General features: G+C 38.7%; 1 protein-coding gene across 4 annotated transcripts in view; it reads left to right on the top strand.

Moving 5' to 3' along the window:
* LOC124605623 overlaps positions 1-19,704 on the top strand; it is a 134,428-nt gene that overhangs the window by 100,059 nt on the left and 14,665 nt on the right. For all 4 annotated transcript variants that reach the window (XM_047137435.1, XM_047137434.1, XM_047137437.1 and 1 more), the window contains exons 3-4: positions 1,583-1,802; positions 8,543-8,724. In XM_047137435.1, coding sequence (XP_046993391.1) covers positions 1,583-1,802; positions 8,543-8,724 — 402 coding nt within the window. The remainder of the gene's footprint in view (positions 1-1,582; positions 1,803-8,542; positions 8,725-19,704) is intronic.

The raw sequence follows: 19,704 nt of genomic DNA, 5'->3' as shown, positions 1-19,704 counted from the left end.
TAGCTGCTGCAGAATATCCTTTGGCTGTAAAAAACCTTATGACAGCACACACTTCACATTTGGCGGGGTTTTCTATTGCAGCACACATTTCAAACTGCCACAAAAACTAAACTAGCGCAGGTACGACGTTCACTCGACCATGGCTTGATGCCGACTGACCTGTTGAGTGTGTGAACGCACAGATGGCGTCGCTACTCCCCCCACAACCCGCACTGTGACCAATCGGAGGTTACTTTCTGAACCGCCCTCGTACATACTGTTTATTCACTAGTTTAATTTGACTTAATACTGACTTCAAGTTAAGGATCTGTTCAGCACAAGAACATCCTTTTCTAAAACCACCCTGATAATCTCCAAGTTCTGAGTCCAATTGAAGTTCGGCTCTGTTCAGTAATGCCTTAGATAATATCTTACAGGTGACTGGTATCAACGAGATCCCTCTATAATTGCTGATGTCAGACAGGTCACCCTTCTTGTTTAAGGGGTGGATCAGAGCAGATGTCTGGTCATCTGGTAACTTCTCAGTATCCCAAATGTTCTGTAGGATGTCAGTCACCTTGCTGATTGCTTTGTCTCCAGCTTGCTTCCACAGCTCTGCAACTATAGTGTCTTCTCCTGGTGCTTTGTTATTCTTCAGGGACTGAATGATGTTTTACACTTCTTCTTCTGTTGGAGGGTGAGAGTTTGGTTGTCTGGGACTGTCTTGATAGATAAAGGCAGTGTTAGGGGACTCACAGTTGAGAAGATTCTCAAAATATTTGGCCAATATGCGGCATTTGTCTTTGTCATTATAGGCTATGCTTCCATCTGGTCCTCTGAAGTGTAAGCTGGGTGGGACATAGCTTCTAAGATTTCGCTTGAAAGTGTGGTAAAAGTTTCTAGTGGTATTCTTCTTGAAATCTTCATATAATTGAGTCAGTTGGTTCTGAGTGTACTGACGTTTAACCTGCATGATGGTTTTTGCATTTAGCCGGCACTGTTTTATGAACTTCTAAGTATTTGTTTCAGACTTCTGTGCACTCCATCTTAGTCAAGCTGCCTGTCTCTTTGCGATTGCTTGGTCACAGGTACTTGTCCACCACTCATGTTTCCTCTGTTTCCTTAGTGGGGTGACTTCTGTTGCGGCTTTTGGCTTTTACTAATTTGTCCCTTACCTGGTCCCAGTTGATGCATTCATGATCTAGTGTTTGCATTCTCTCTGTATGCATATTGCAGGTTTTCAGTTTTTCCAAGTCAGACTTGGTAAGTTTGGGAATTTGAGGCTTTCTTGTATTCCTAGGTAGAAATCAGAACTTTGTTTTTGAGAGGTAGTGGTATGAGTCCAAGCTCGCCCCTCTTAGCACTCTCACATTCTGGACTTATCTACAGGACTTTCTTGAAATGGCCACATGGTCTATTTGAAACTCTGTTGGGAGTTATTGGGTGAAGTCCCTGTCTTCTGTTTTCTTGGTAGATGCTTAAAGGCCGTTGATTTCAGAGATTTATAATTTTTTTCTTTAGTATTTTGAAATATTCTATTGACTAAGATAAGAATTATTGTTTGTGCCTTTATGTCTAAATTTAATGTTCCTTTTCTTTCCAGGAGTGTGGTGAGAGATATGGCCAGTACCCATGCCCACAGCATATTGAGGAAGGGGACATTAATAAACCTCTACACCTTTGTGGAAAGAAATTGTGCCATGGCAATCTGTTAATGAATAATGTCTCAGTAGCAAACAGTGGGATGTACCAGTGTGTTTATCCTTATGGAAACAAAACTGCTGACAGAAAAACAATTGTTTCATATATTTTGGAAGTTGTTGGTATGTACTGGATCAGAAAGTATTTACAAAGTTAATATATAGAAACATGAACATGTATAAAAGCACTTTAACTAATGTGAAATCCAGTTTTTTTATTCTATACTTACAATAAACAATGAATAACAATAAACTCACTCTTTAATCTGCAAAGTGAACAATACTAGAGCAATATTTAAAGCAAACAGAAATGTATTTGTCGCATATTCATGTGGTTACATTCCTTTTTCAAGATATGGAGAGAGAAGAGAACACTTCCATGTCATGCTTGAGAAACAGAAACAGAGAAAATTATGGGAGTCATAGCAAAAACTGGTGTGGGAGTGGGGTTAGGGTGAGGAGGAGTATACACACACCATAGGCAATTGGTCAGTTCTAGAAGAGTAGCTTCAAGCACTGAGATAAAATAAAACAAAAATTAGGACAGTTAATTTGTCACTGAACCCTCTGTCAGGCACTTTATTGTGAATAGCAGAGTAATCACCTAGATGTATCTGTAGAGCTCCTGTGCAGAGATATTTGTTTAATAAGAGCACACACAATACATAAGATACATCATTGTACTTCAAATAACAATGCAAAAAGATGGCATGGACAGTGAATAGTGACTAGATGTGTACATTAGGAAAATAGTGAAATTGTATTCGACTCACTGAAAGAAGTAGGTAACTGTTACAGTAGCTGTGGAATTAGAGAAGTGAATGCTTTTCTAACAAGGAAATGATAACCAAAGTCACAGAGACATAGCCAATAATAATATCTGAATAGAAGGACCCTTTCCATTCAATAAGTCTGATGTACTCTAATTCATAAGAATGGTGCTTTCATTGTGAGTAACAAGCACAGATAAGGTGATTATCGTCATTAGAATGGCCTCAAAATCTCATTACAAATATTTTGCTATGCCTTTGAGATCCACAAATGTCATAAAATGTCATACCTGACTTAAAATATGTTTAATTTTCTTATAATATAATATGAATAGGTAAAAAGTCTACTCACCAAGTGGCAGCACGAGAAAACACATATAAAAGATACGAAAATGCACAATCTTTCATAATCAGTGAGTGGCTCCTACTTCTGGCAGAAGGGTTGAAGGGAAAGGAAGACAGATGAGGGAAAAGGACTGGTAAGATTTAGGAAATGGGGAGAGCTGCAGAAAAGTCGCCCAGAATCCCAGATCAGGAGAGATATATTGAATGGATGAGAAGAAACTACCAATATACTTAGCTTGATGACAATCATATTTTATTGTATATCAAATCCCTAGGTTTAGAGAATTTTGCTGTATGTTTTCTTACTATTATTATTTGTGTACTGTTTCATCACTTATTTCATCATACGAATTACATGTTACAAAATTTGTCCTAAGTGCCAGGAGAGAGAAAATATATGAATTTGAGAAAACACAGTACCAGATACACTAGACATACATTCACACTATATTACAATGAGTTATGAAATGTAGCCTATACATACTACTTAGTTTTATCACAATTGTGCCACTGTATTTACCAAAACCATAAATGAACTGACAAACACATTCCAAATGGTGTTGGCCTTTTGAGGTAGGGTAGTGATGTTATGAAGTTCACTGAAGCCTTGCTAGTTATCTTCCCCCTGTCAACAAACGGTGAGTCAGTACTTCCTCACCACATTGTTAAAATAACAGAGCATTGAACCAAGAAAAGTAGATCAAGGAAATTAGTAGGGGCTCTGCTGGATATGTGAAATAAAATATCAGTTTTTATGAAGTAATAAATACTAAATCTCAAAGTCACTAGTCCAGGTAAAAAATGATGGAGAAAGGTTACCAAACAGTGACTAATTATTTGACTAGCAGAACAGCAAGAAAGAAATGATGCTGAATGATTGCTGGTACTTGCTAATGACCTGCCCTTAGCAAAAAAATTGTTCAGATGGCTCTAAGCACTATGAGACTTAACATCTGAGGTCATCAGTCCCCTAAACTTAGAACTACTTAAACCTAACTAATCTAAGGACATCACACACATCCACGCCTGAGGCAGGATTCAAACCTGCGACCGTAACAGCTGCGTAGTTCCGGACTGAAGCACCTAGAACCGCTCAGCAACTGTGGCCAGCTGAATTCCCTTAGCTGCAAGTAAAGATGGATACAACATTGTTCTTAGCTCATTGGACAAATTATACAAAACAGCATAATAATTTGCCAACTATGTTGAACTGTATCTCTTGAATATGTATAAACTTTACAGTTACAAAATCGGAAACATAACTGAGCTTACTGTTATAACAACTGCTATTATTCTATATCTTGAGGTGTTAATCCCTGAATGGTAGTGTACCAAACTCTATGTGAATGAAATAGGAGGAGAAACAAATTACGCCTGGGAAACAAGCACTTGCTTACTGCTATATCTATAAAAACATAAAACAGATCTGTTACAGTATCATTAACGGCTCACCACATAAATTACAGTGATGTCACTGTCTTCTTTGCATTTGACAGATTTATGAACCACACCAAAAGAAGTGATGCCAGTAGCTATATTAATTATCTTCTGGGTCTGAGACTGAGGAAGCAAAAAATTATATCTGAATAGAACAAAAACGTGTTTTAAAAACAGAGATAAAACAGAATTACAGTTAAAGTTGTATTAGGATGAACTATAACATTATGCTTAACAGTGTTTTGTTCCACTTTTAGAGCACAATACAGCAGCAATTCTATATAACATGGATTTGATGAACCCTTAGTAGGTTGTTGGAGATGTGGCACCAGGTGTCTATACACAGTTCATACAGTTCCTGTAAATTGTGGGCCACTGGTTTGTGGTCTAGGAGTTGGTACCCAATGACATCCAAATGTATTCTATCAGCTTCAGATAAGACAAATTTGGTGTCCAAGACATCAATTTGTGTTCAGTATCATTCTCCTCAAAGCACTGTTGCATGATTCTGACCTCCTAACATGGATAGTTATCCTTCTGGAAGATGCCATCACTGTCGGTAGAGACATCAGTCATGAAGAGACTTAGGTGGTCTGCAAAAATATTCCCGTAGATCACAACTGTCATGGAGCCTTTGATTACTACCACAGGTCCCACAGAAGCCCAGGTGAGTGTTCCCAATAGCACAAGGTTGTCCCAATTGGCTTGTAATGATGAGGAGCACATTTCAAGCAGCTGTTTGCCTGGATAAGAGCATATACAGGCATGATCACTCTAGTATAACAAAATGGTGGTTCACCCGACCAGGTGACATATTTCTATTGACCCATGGTCCAATCTCAATGATCATGTTCCAACTGCAGCTGTTACTTATGATGTTGTTGGGTCAAAATGGGAACACACATAGGGTCATTTGCTGTGGAGCTCGATGTTCAACAGTGTGCTCTGAAACACTTGCACCTGAACTAGATTGTACTCTGTCATTAGATATACCATCAATTGCTACCTTTATTACTTTACAGAACAGCATGCTTCTGACATCCACCTCCTGTGAATAGGCATAGGTGACCCTTACTTGTGGTTTCCCTGTTTTACAGCCACTTTCCATAGATTCCCATGACAGTAGCATGAAACCAGCCAATCAGCTTCTCTATTTCCAAAATGCTCATTCCCAGGATGTCGGCCATAACAAGGTTCCCTTTGTCAGTGTTGCTTATGCCAGTGGATATCCTGATTTGTGGCCCATCTTATCACTAGAATGCTTTCCAATTTGTCTCCCCTCTGCTTACATACTTCTTGTAACTATTTCATGAGCTGTTAACACTGCCAGGTAGCATTTATTCTCATGGTAGACAGGTCATAATGTCTGGCTCATCAATGTACACTGCAATTTTGGCAGCCTCATTAGCTCATAATAAAGGTAGGTTGACCATTGTAAGAGCTCTTTCCAAACATTAGATAAAGACAGCAAATAAAGAGGCTCAGTCTCAACACATATGACACAACTACAAGAAGATAAACTGTTCATAAAGGATCATACGTGACAATGCTTCTTGAACCGCATCAGAGAACAGTGTTAAGTATAGCACCCATTAAGAAAATACATTGAAATAATAAGTGAAAACATGACAGAAACAGGCACTTCATGAGTCCTGTTGTGATTTATCTGCTGTACAAGTGCTTAATAGGATTACAGATGTAATATTCAGAAAAATCAAAGAGACACACAAGTGGGATTATAGCACCTGAGTCAACAAGGAATTTGAAACTGGTTTTAGCAACTACCAGAGACAGCTGATATTGCTGCAACATCAATAGAATCGACTGATGCTCAACAGGAGTGTTGATGGGTGTGATCTAGTACAGACTAAGAATAAAAGGGAATGGAATACATTCCTTGCATGAGATAGGCATATTAGGTTTGCACAGCTCAAAAATGTTCAAATGTGTTTGAAATCTTATGGGATTTAACTGCTAAGGTCATCAGTCCCTAAGCTTACACACTACTTAACCCAAATTATCCTAAGGACAAACACACACACCCATGCCTGAGGGAGGATTTGAACCTCAGCCGGGACCAGCAGCACAGTCCATGACTGCAGTGCCTTAGACCGCTCGGCTAATCCCACGCGGCGTTTGTACAGCTAACATAGTAAAAATGTAAATGTTAAGTGGCATCATTGGCTGGATATCCAACAGGGTGTGGTCATCTGCTGTCAGAAAGGATGTTCTTCCTCCACAAAAATGGCCCTTTTGTTGTGGATGTGTAGGAGATGTGTTGTATGTGGAGTGTTGATGAGTGTAATAGGTGCATGTATAGTGTAGTGTTGTGTTTGTGTTGTTTATTTTTGATGATGATGATGGTAGAAGGGAGAGGGAGAAATCTGGTGCCAACACATAGCCTCTTGAATAGCACCAAGGGGACTGCTGACCTTAATGTCCTGATCCAGTGGATGGCTCCAACAGTGTCATTTGCCGTCTCTTCATGAAAATTTGCGGAGAGGCTTGGAATTAAATCCAGAAAGCTGATGGAAAGACTGGTGGTCAGGAACTTTACATCACCACCTCTCCCCCTAGCCCCACCCCCGCCCCCTTGCTAGCCAAATACTTGCATTGAAAATTTCATCCACAACCAGTTTTGGAACTAGATTACCTCAGAGTTGAGTGCTACCACACAGAAGCATGTTAGCAATTGCAGGCTATGGATGCAGGTAGCTAATATAGAAGTAACTAGTAACATCTTGGAAGTTACTGATGCAACTCAAGAAATAGTAATTAACATTATTGCTTTTTTATTTTTCCCCTTTCTCCAGCAATTCTTCCTCTGATAGTGGAAAGAAATTAGAAACTCTTTAAAGAATGTGAGTGTAACGAAGTAATCGGCAATTACTGTAAAAGTATTTGGGGAATTGTTTTTATGCATATTTTATATGTTGAAAGGGAGGGAGGGGCATAACTTTCTTGTGTTCATGTATATTTATAGGTCGGGCATGGAAGGGGAAGGGATGTGGACAAATTCAAGGCTGGAAGAATAAGAGTAATTGAAGGAGAAATTTTGATGGTCATTCAAGCTTTCCACAATGAAAATGTTTCTTTCTCTACAATGTATCTGGAGACAAAAAGAACACTAGAGTGCTCAGAACACTAGGTGCAAAATAAAGTGTAGGTAGTAACGGAATGAAAGAGATGCAGTTGGAAATCAAACAATGGAAAATCCAGGATGGAATGTAACAATATTATGAAAAGGAAAGTTGCCACTCACCAAATAGCAGAGATGCTAAGTCACAGATAGGCACAATGAAAAGACTGTCACAAATTAGCTTTCAGCCAGTATGACCTTCATCAAAAATAGATGCCAGCCACAGGTACGCGTGCATGCCAACACACACACACACACACACACACACACACACACACGCACACGAAACTCACACACAGATGACTGCAGTCTGGCTTCAGTTGTCAGAGACTGCAGTCATGAGTTGCATTTGCGTGTGTGTGTGTGGGGGGGGGGGGGGGGGCATTTATTTTTGACAAAGGCCATACTGGCCAAAAGCTAATTTGTGACAGTCTTTTTGCTGTGCCTATCTGCGACTCAACATCTCCACTGTATGGAGAGATGCAGTTAGGCTATTTTTATTCTATCAACTTAGTATTCTTAAATATAATCATCAGTAAAATACTCACTTTTGCTAGGCCATGGGTGATCCCTTATCTTCTTAAACTGAGGTGGATGTTATGTTTATATTTATTTGGATGTTGACAGGATACCATTTCCCATAAGGAAAGAAGGTATGAAGACAATTAAAGTGATGGAAACTGCTTATGGTCTTGTACAATCCATTTTTCCTGGTTACTAATTTTTCAGGTTCTTCTGGAATACACTGCATTTACATTTTTATATGTGTATTTAACATTTATCTCACAAACTAATTAGTATAGGATTTATTACTTGTATTTAATGAAAAATATAAGTAAAATTATCCAACTTTCAGGCAATATTGTACATTAATGAGCAATTAGACTGATAATAACAATGAGAAATATAGTAACCAAAGTTTATTAGTTTATTTCAGCATGCTTCATCACTTTTCCACATACTACATATTTATCACAAAAAATAACCATAACAAACTACAACATATTGCAAAAACATAATCTCATATCAGACCACAGTGTGGCATAGTTGTATGATTTACTTTCATTGAAGTGTTGTGTTTCTCATTGTGGACTCCTTTATAAAACGATCAATGAAAACTTTTCTATAATGTTACGCAACAATGTCAGTGAAAATTTCGGTTATTATTTCAGAAACTGCAGAATGTCCACAAATTTTGGAGGTGTTTCCAGAGAATGTAACAGTTCTGGAAGGCTCACAAATTATTTTCAGTTGCAAAGCACTAAGTAATGTTTTTGCACAGTTCCATTGGGTCCGGAAATATGACAGCAGCTCAGCTTCACAAACTATACGCTATGGAGACAATATATATGAAGTATGTATTTCCAGCATTAATTATGTCATTTTTGTTGATGCCCATTTTGTGTGTATACTACATGGAAAATATTGAATTCGAATGAGTTTTATTTACAGGCGTTATGTGACATTTCAGCAAAAAGCACTTCCTGCGGAAACGTCAAATTAAAAGTTCCTCTTCTTTCACACCCTTCCAAAAATAGACTAATATCATTCATCATTAACCATGTCTCCTGTAAACTAGCGGAAGTTTCTAGTTAAGCACATCCCTTTGGTTTACTGTAACAGTAACAGGGCAACCTAGTACAGTGGTTAGGCAGTAGATTTATATTTCACAGGGACTCAAGTGCATTGCGAATTGTAGAAGTTTAGGACTCCATTGTTTTGCTAGATAACATACTGTAAGGCAAATACAAGGAGGGTTCCTCTGGACAGGCCATAACAGGTTTTCTGTCACTTTTCTTGACCAATCTGAACTTTTGCTGAATATTTGGATTGTTATTATTTGTCACCCTGAAGGGAAGTGTTACTCAAACATTGAGGAGAACCAGTCATGTGGTTCATTGTTCAAGTTTCTCAGTACAGAGAAAGAAAGTTAATGGCCAAGAGCAAGAGGAAGTATCCATAGAGGATTTATCTTTATTGAGGCTATATTAATTGAAATTGTCTCAAAGGTATCATCCTTCATTATAGTGACTGCCAGAGATTAACTAATTTTTTCCAGATTTTTGTGGCACATAACCACAGTTTTTTAGAAGGCATTAGGTAATGCATTAATTTAAGAAATTGTAGTGATACCCTGTTTTCTGTAATACATTTAAATGGCCAAGGGTAATATCAGCAGTGGTGTCACTATGATTTTACTGGTCTAAAGAAGGCTGTTCCAATGCTGCCTCGTGGGGTGCGGGTACTGGTACCTCATCAAATCGCTCATGAGCAGGCACAGTTTAGGTAGACTGACTGCCAGGTGGTCCTGTTACATGTGTTCTGCACATGTTCTAGCCCTCCTGTCTGTGAGCTCCTAGCATAGAACAATCATATACCCTACAACTTGGTTGCCTGACTGCACATGCACCATCTTACTACTCACCCCTGCCCGTTGTGCAAGTGCACACCTGGCAGCCCACTGGTGGGTATGCTAGCTGGAATAGCCTAGTCTAAAAAAAAAAAAAGGAATATGAGACTGATGTTTATAACTGTTCAAGCTGCAAATGAATAAATAATTACCTGCTGCCTATACAGGCCTTGTCTCATATGAATGCGATGCGCCAATGCCATGGTGGCTGACAGCATCATTCATGGGCTTCTGTCATAGAGTATTGTCTCCTGAAACTCTCTATACAGTTTCCAATGTTTGTGGTATAGTATACAAGACAAATAAAGACAGGGTCAAAATCACAAAGGCAAATGTTGATTTATGCAGGAGCCATTGCAATCTACTCTGCTGAAGGATGCGACAATCAGTCACATTACATGAATAATGGCTGACATTCTGAGAGGACAGGAACCTTTTCTTACCTTTTAGTTCTTCAACTAGTATCATACTGTTTTTTTAATAGGCTATGTTGTTTCATATGTATAATTTCTGATGATTTTCAGGTTCTGTGACTGTTTGTGTGCTGGGATATTTATAGAATTTACCACGTGACATATTGGATTACCTTACATGTGTGAATCCAAAGGCACCACACCTAAGAGCACAGCAAAAGATACATAAAGAAGGTAATCCGATACATCCCTTGGTAAACTATATAAACAGTGCGGCATAGAACCTGTCACAGAAACTGAATAACATGGAAAAATTATACATATAAAACAACATAGTCTATAAAAAAAAAAAAAACAGCATGATACTAGCTGAAGAACTAAAAGGTAAAAGTCTCCTAAATTGGTAAGCTCTTATCACTTGACATTACCAACCTTTACTCAAACTCAACCATACAAGAAGCTGTAGCAGTGATCCAAAAGAACCTTATGAAACCTAAGAAACTTGCACACACAGAGATCATTGAATTTATGGAACTTCCCCAGCTAATTCTAAGTTACAAATACTTCACCCTTAATGGCAACATTTACAACCAACGACACGGCCTAGCATTGGGATCATGTATATCAGCTACCAAAGCTGAGACACACATAAATCACTTGGAACAAAAGCTATTTAGCAGCCAAGAACCCGGACTAAAGAAAATCGAGTTTTATATGAGATATCTAGAGGACACACTACTGTTAGTGGAAAGGGATGCCAAAGACAGATATTCTACACTACTGCCCATTGAAATTGCTACACCAAGAAGAATGCAGATGATAAACGGGTATTCATTGGACAAATATATTATACTAGAACTGACGTGTGATTATATTTTCATGCAATTTGGGTGGATAGGTCCTAAGAAATCAGTACACAGAACAACCGCCTCTGTCCATAATAACAACCTTGACACGCCTCGGCATTGAGTCAAACAGAGCATGGATGCTGTGTACAGGTACAGCTGCCTACGCAGCTTCAACACGATACTACAGTTTATCAACAGTAGTGACTGGTGTATTGTGACGAGCCAGTTGCTCGGCCACCATTGACTAGACGTTTTCAGTTGGTGAGAGATCTGGAGAATGTGCTGGCCAGGGCAGCAGTCAAACATTTTCTGTATCCAGAAAGGCCCGTACAGGACCTGCAACATGTGGTCGTGCATTATCCTGCTGAAATGTAGGGTTTCACAGGGATTGAATGAAGGGTAGAGCCACGGGTCGTAACACATCTGAAATGTAACATCCACTGTTGAAAGTGCCGTCAATGCGAACAAGAGGTGACCGAGACGTGTAACCAATGGCACCTCATACTATCACACCGGGTGATACGCCAGTACGGCGATGACGAATACATGCTTCCAATGTGTGTTCACCGTGATGTCGCCAAATGTGGATGCGACCATCATGATGCTGTAAACAGAACCTAGATTCATCCGAAAAAATTACGTATTGCCATTCGTGCACCCAGGTTCGTTGTTGAGTACACCATCGCAGGCGCTCCTGTATGTGATGTAGCGTCAAGGGTAACCGCAGCCATGGCTTCCGAGCTGATAGTCCATGCTGCTGCAAACGCCATCGATCTGTTCGTGCAGATGGTTGTTGTCTTGCAAACGTCCCCATCTGTTGACTCAGGGATCGAGATGTGGCTGCATAATCCGTTACAGCCATGCGGATAAGATGCCTGTCATCCTGACTGCTAGTGATACGAGGCCATTGGGATCCAGCACGGCATTCTGTATTACCCTCCTGAACCCACCGATTCCATATTCTGCTAACAGTCATTGGATCTCGACCAACGCGGGCAGCAATGTCGCGATACGATAAACCGCAATTGCCCTAGGCTACAATCCGACCATTATCAAAGTTAGAAACATGACGGTACGCATTTCTCCTCCTTACATGTGGTATCACAACAACGTTTCACCAGGAAATGCCAGTCAACTGCTGTTTGTGAATGAGAAATCGGTTGGAAACTTTCTTCATCTTAGCACGTTGTAGGTGCCAACACCGGCTCCAACCTTGTGTGAATGCTCTGAAAAGCTGAAAAGCTAATCATTTGCACATCACAGCATCTTCTTCCTGTCGGTTAAATTTCACGTCTTTAGCACATCATCTTCCTGGTGTAACAATTTTAATGGCCAGTAGTGTAAATTGCTTCCGTAATCTACATGAGACAATGACATTTACAGTGGAACATGAACAAGACCTATGTATCAACTACCTGGTCTTAAATATTAAAGAAACAACACACATTCAAAATTTATAAGGAAAATACAATGACCAACACCACAATTCCTGGAACCTCATGTCAACCTGGACATCCATAAGCAGGCAACTAAAATACCTTTGAACCAAGAAGAAATGCAACAAGAAATAAACATAGTGAAACAGATTGCAGTTGCCAATGATTATACTGCTCCCATGGTTGACACAGTCCTAGACAAAGTAAAGAAAGACCCAAACAGAAAATGCACCACTGAGAAAAAAGACAAAAACAAATGTATATATATCATCCCATACGTTTGCAGTATATTACAGCAGTATATTACAGAAGCTTGCAAATATTTTCAAAACACAAAGTTGGGGTTTCTACATCAAATAAACCACAACAAAACTAATAAATAATGTAAAGCGTAATCATGACTGAAACCAGACTCTGGAATATACAAAATAACATGCCAGGAATGTTGTATGTTCTGCCTAGGACAAACGGGCCAAAATTTCAGTGCCAGGTACACAGAGCACTTTAAAGCCTACACAAAATATCAGCAACAGCCACACACATACATAATACAGGACACCTATTTGAAAAACTAGGATAAAATTTTAAAGTATTCCACTGATTAAATAATGTGCATGAAATGGATTTGTTAGAGGAACCAGAAATACCTTCACATTACAGAAAATATGTAGACAAAATCTCTAATGAAAAACTTGAAAGTGAATCAGTGATTTTCTTCAGATGCTTTGAGAATATGCTTAAATAAAAACAGACAATGTAAACTGCAGGTAGGAATATCAGCAATGTAGGAAAAGATAAATTGCTACTTACCGGCAAGAAGATACGTTAAGATGCAATCGGGCAATGATGAGTGTTTCTCATTTGTTGATGGAGGCCGTGGTCGAAAGTTATGTAAGAGACTTTTAATTGCACCTGTCTGCAGCTTAACATGTCTCCTTTATGGTAAGTAGCAATCTGTCTTTTCCTTCATTGCTGCTTAAATAAAAACAGTAACTTATAGAAATAAGCACCATTGAAAAACAGATAAATGCAAGTTATATGTATATTGATATGATAAATACCCTTTGTACAAAAGCGTATCATGCTCTGTGGAGGACTTGTAACATTATATCTGTCAACTGAAACTAGAACATCTTTGTAACTGTTGGCTTATGTAAGGTATTCTCGATATATACTGCGCACTGAAAGTGGTGTGTGGTGTTTAACATAAGTGAAACTGCACAAACAGATCATGAGAAAACTGTAAGTACTAAAAATTGTGTACTTTTTATATATTTCAGTAAAGTCAACAAACCGAAGTAGAACCTCACACCTCGAAAACATTTTGTAAAAATGGCATATTACAAAGAGAAAACACACCTGAAAATGAGAATCATTTCCTGAAACGTGTGGTGTAACATGTGAATAAAAGAAATTCTTGATTGGTAGCAGAAACGTTATTTATAAACAAACCCATGTTTTCAGTGGCAGACCTTCACAAAACCATTTATAATGGACATAATCAGATTACTACGTCTTCTGCTGACTCCACCAGGGATTTGTACAGCACATTCTTCAGATGGACCCATAGGAATAAGTTGAATGATTTGAGGTCAGGTGACAGAAGTAGCCATGTTACAGGGCCACCTCGACCAACCCAGCAGTCCCAAAATATTGGTCCAATCTGGGTTCTGGAAGCTTGACTGAACTATGTGAATGCCCTATTGTGCTGGAAAAACATATATTGATGGACTCCAGTAATTCCGGCCTCACTTCCCGGATGAATGTTGTATTGCTGTCATCTGTGACTTGAGGGGGAAGCATTTAGCGGTCAATCAGGTAATCGTGGCCCATGATAGCCCATACATTGATGTTGAACTTTTCCTGATTATCTTAGTTGTAGGTGGCATGGGGGTTCGTCTTCACCCACACATGGCCATTGTGAGTGTTGAATGGACTCTCATTGGTGAAGGAAGCCTCAAGATGAAATGAATGCCTTCTGTTCTCATGCAGCATTTGCCAAAGTGCCGAATGGGAGCTTTATGTTGCATGTGCCACAGTGTGGGTGTTCGAGGATGGGTCTGTGTTGAACCTCTCTAGTATGTCCTCTGCAAATTGTAGCATGCGTATGCTTCACATGTGGTCTCTGTCATGTTGAAGCCCTGTGAAACTGCCCATTTCACCCACACGCTGAAGGACGGGCACAAATGTAGAGTGCAGCAGGAGACCCCTAATGGGATATTGTTGGGTAATGCTGCCTGCCCATTACCTTTCACCATGTCGTACGTGAAACGTGTCACACTGCTCAGTGGGGGTAAATGTCTCTATGTTGGGGCACACCAGCATGTGTCAAACTACAACTGAGCACTATGTTTCTATTGGATGTGTTGATTCTGACTCGTTCCACATCATTACGAAATATCGTATTCATGATCCATGGAACTAGTATTAATCTAATCTAATCTAATCTAATTCCACTATGTCACTACCACTGTCACTGCATTGATGTTGGTTTGTCAGGCCATGTTCTGTGAACAGACTCATGCCTGCTGCTTGAGGGAAGGCCTTGTGGTAGGCACTGGCTCTTATAACTTCAATACTCTGTAGCATCATTGGATGACATTTTTGGACATGGCTTCCTATCCACATTTTGTTCCTGAAGACATCTACTACATTCCATCAAAGTTGGTCAGTGTAATTCTGAAACATCCTATATATGCCTCAAAATTAAAATGAAAAACCTAAGCAACTGAAAATTTATGATGAAACTAGGTGAATGATTTTTTATTTACAATTTAATCATGTGACTTGCAATGAAGTATTCATCTTTCTTCAGGTATATGTCACTTTAATAGTATCAGCTTTAAAATACAGAGAAATCAACAGTGATGTTAATAAATAATTAACTAGCACTACCCTACTTATTTGATCACACCCTCATTCCTTTCATTCATTTTGTTTACATTTCTGAATTGTGACAAAAAAATATTCAAAGCAAAGGGATCTCTGGCACCAGCTACGGGTTACAAACTATGCCCTTTGATACAATGAACTAAGTATGTTAAAATGGCAAAACAATATTCCACAAACCTCATTCATTCTACGGTACAATGTTGTGTGCTCAAGCATTAGGTGGCTGCAGTGGGGTGGAGGAAATGACAAACAACTGGTGTGCATGAAAGTTTAGAAGCCCTACTTTCATGAAGGATTAACAGCGTATTATGGGAAATATGGCCCAAATTTTTGCAAGGGATCAATTGCTGGGGTTCAAATCTAGCAAGTGTGCTTTTTCTCCTTAAAATATAAGGTCAACTTTGCGATGTGTCCTTCTATGTGTGAATTTTTCTGCTGGAATTGTTCTAGTTTTGAGGTTTTGCAGCATTACTCAGCTGTTTTTAATGTTAATAGTATTATTATTCCATTAATAAACAGGTTGTCTTATTCAGTTACATTAAAATGAAAATAACACTAGTAATGTGGCCTTCATTTTCCACAGAGGAACTCTCCTGCCCTAATTAACACATTATGTTTTACTGTGCATTTGTTTTGGCAGTTTCCTGTGACATATAACACAGCCTGATTTTGTAGTCCACATTTGTAAAGTGTAGATTAATCAGTGACAGTTTTCCATTGCCTGTTAAAGCAAAAGAACAAAGAGTACAATCAGTGATGGTGAGCAAGCATATTAATCATTTATTTACACATTGTGTTCCATAAATCCTATTGTGAAGGACAACCTAAAGTTTGTGATAAAAGACAACATTACATTAACATTTAGAAGAACCCATGACAGATTATTTTTGTAAAGTATACTTACAACCAGTGATAATCTACTCACATTGTTGAATATGGGGATTACATCTACATTACTATATGTAATGCACTAGAAATTAAGTTTTTATGTAGATTAGTAGCAAAGCAGGAAACAGTACTGTGAGGAGGAGGAGGAGGAGGAGGAGGAAGAAGAAGAAGAAGAAGAAGAAGAAGAAAAGAAAATCCTGCTATTTTTATCTAGTACTTCATATAGTACTTGATATCAGTGAAACTGTTTAACATTGGAAATTAGTTTTAGGTTAAATTTACATCCCCAACACAAATAATCTTATGTAAATCAATGAAAATAATCAATTTTTTACTTCTCATCCTGACCAGTAAGCCTCCCTTACTCTGGATTCTGGGTGATTTTTCTGAACTCTACTCCTTTTCCTATATCTCACCATTCCCTTTCCATCACCCTCTCCCTTCCACTTCAACCCTTCTACCAGAATGAGCCACTGGGTCCGAAAGCTTGGAAACTCTAATATTTTTTCTACGTGTGTTCTCCTGCCACCTTTTAGTGAGTAAATATTCTTATATGTTATGTGCTAACAAGATACTCTTTCGCTTACATCTGGGGATTTCTGATATCCTTTCTAATGTCTGCTGGTAAACTACATTTGTGAAACTCACTTTTCTATCTAAATTCACTCTTACTGTCAACCAAAAATATACTACCTGGTAAAGCACTCACAAGATATGCTCAAACATCAAGTAACTTTATAAATATACAAATACCAATGCAACTTCATATATGTTCACAAAATCAGTGGGTATGTAAATGATCAGTGGACCACCGCGATGCTTTAGTGTTGTTCATGTTTAGTATTGTTACTTGGCCTGGTAGGATATATAGTGGGAGGAAACAGTGTCAGATGTTAAATGATCACTGTGAAGGACATGTAGATGCTGCATATTTGTGTCAGACAGCGTTAATCACACCTGACAGAGTTTGAAAGGGGCCTTTGTCCAGCTCTTGAAATCGTGCAATATCCATCTGTGGGGCATTTGGATGTGCCACACACCTGCTGTTGCACTGTATGGGAATGTGAGGGCAGGCATACTCATCGTAATGTTTCCAGCTGACTACATCTGACCACGACAAGGGAGGATCACCATACTGTGCACCAAGCGCATTGTAACCCCTTCACATGTGTTCCACCTGAGAACAAGTAACCAACAGCCAAACTTGGGAATTTCTGTCCCATGCATAAACTGTCATTAACACCACAACACAAATAACTGCATTTGGACTGGTGTTATTACAATGAGTATGGATTGCTGATGAATTATGTCACATTGTTTTCAGCAATGAATTGTGATTTGCACTACTTTGTATAACAATCAGTGGTGGGTGATGGTGACCTGTGGAGAGGCCCCATTCTTTCAAATGTTTTGGAGAGGCACAACCATGTTACCCTTGGCATCATGATGCGGGGAACTATTGGGTATGACTACAGGTCATGTCTGGTAGTGATTGAGGGACCTCTGATAGCACTATGGCACATCACAGACATCCCATGTCCTGATGTGTTATTCCTCATGTGATAGTACATGGTGTCATTTTTCAAAGAGCAGTGCTCATCCACACATAGCACATGAGTCTACGAACACACTGTGTGATATTGAAGCATTCCTGTGGCCAGTCAAGTCACCAGATCTGTCCCCAGTAGAACAAGTTTCGGATTAGTTTCGATGTCAACTCCATTCTAGTGCTAGTACCTCGGATATCAAGGACGGTTACAACAATTGTGGGCCAGCTAGCCTCAAGAGAGGAAACAATGGCCTTATGACAACCCTCCCAACCAAATTAGTGCGTGCATCCAGGCCAGAGGAGGTGTATTGTCATACTGATAATACGCAGCCCTTAAAAACTATCCCTTCAATAAAGGCATTAAAATATACAACAGCCTGCCATCAGAAATGAAAAACAGTAAATCCCTGACTGTATTTGATAAAAAATTAAAATCATTCCTACTTGATCATTGTTTCTACAGTGCAAATGAATTTCTGCTGCACATGGGTGGAAAGAAGCATGAAACAAATTGCAGCAAAGAATTTTGTAAAGAGTAAAACATTAATGCAAGTATGTGCAAAAAACTTGCATCTATATCATCTGCTACTAAGCACATTAAGTGCAGAAAGAATATCCAACCAGGTACTGTTATGTATATGTGTGAGAGGAATACAGCACTAAAATACAAATGTGTAACTGAGTATGTAATTCGTGTGTTCATAACTTCTCAGAAAATATGTTTCTAAACTCATGTTTGTGTAAACTTTCGGCATATTACTTCATGCCAGCAAATTATCGTAATGTCCAACATCAAATGTATGTTCGTGCATCACCATGTGCATGTCATATACAGTATTGATTCAGAGGACAATAAATAAATAAATAACATAACATACCCTCTGAACCCACGAAGTTTTGTTTCATTCTCTCCTCCGCTGCTAGGTACTTCACTTCTTGTGTCAGGTAGTGAACTATAAGAGTGTAACTGTGCTATCACATAAGAATACCAATGTCTCTGAAGAGGTTTCTGCATCAGTTATCAACTTCACATAATATTCTTATTGCATATTTTTGTAAAATGATTTCCTATTTGGCCTTAACTGTATTGTCCCAAAAGATAATGTCAGACAATACTATCAGATGAAAGTAGCATATAGTAGTTAGCATGTAGGTTAACACAGTGAGAAATATTTCTCAGAACAAAGTAGAAAATTACTGAGATTTTTAGTTAATGTATTGATATGCTGGTTCTTCCTCTGTCAGTTATCTGTCTGGAGGTCTAGGGATTTCACAAAGGGGGTTTTATTTAGTGTGCTGCAGCTACCTGTAACTCGTTTTTGTTCTTTTTGGAACTGTGTTGGAACCCAAAGTCAATTTAACTGTGCACTGTCAGTACAATGGGTGTAACATATTGATAGCAGATAGTTCAATTCTCAACAGCAATTCATTTTACATATTTTCTAACAGAATACAATGACTTACAGGCAGCATAAATATACATTAATGGCTACATTCTAAATGAAACCATATGTATAATATTTCTTGGTGTTCACATAAATATTTAGGAGTAATGCAGCTCATCAAAGGATTTATTCTGGAAGTAGTGAAGTTTTATTCTCTTTTGTATGTGCCACTTGACAGCTGAAGACCTTTGCTGTTCCACGGAGGGTCTCCTTTACTGGTAAATATTTACATTTTGCCAGAATTTTCATATACATTTCTTATCAGTCCTTAAGTTCAGCACACTTTGTGCTCACAATTAGAAGTATTTCCTCTCACTGCCTTGATCTGCAGAAAAAATTAACATTTGTCACACTTCCACTCTCCATTTTTCCATATAGCTGTTGTCAGGTGCTGTATTAACATTTCTATACATAATAATCATAATGTTGGGTAAAATAACTGAACATCTTAAG

This window comes from Schistocerca americana, chromosome 3, assembly GCF_021461395.2.
Source record: "Schistocerca americana isolate TAMUIC-IGC-003095 chromosome 3, iqSchAmer2.1, whole genome shotgun sequence".
NCBI classification, from domain to species: domain Eukaryota; kingdom Metazoa; phylum Arthropoda; class Insecta; order Orthoptera; family Acrididae; genus Schistocerca; species Schistocerca americana.
This window is presented reverse-complemented; position numbering and strand designations above follow the sequence as displayed.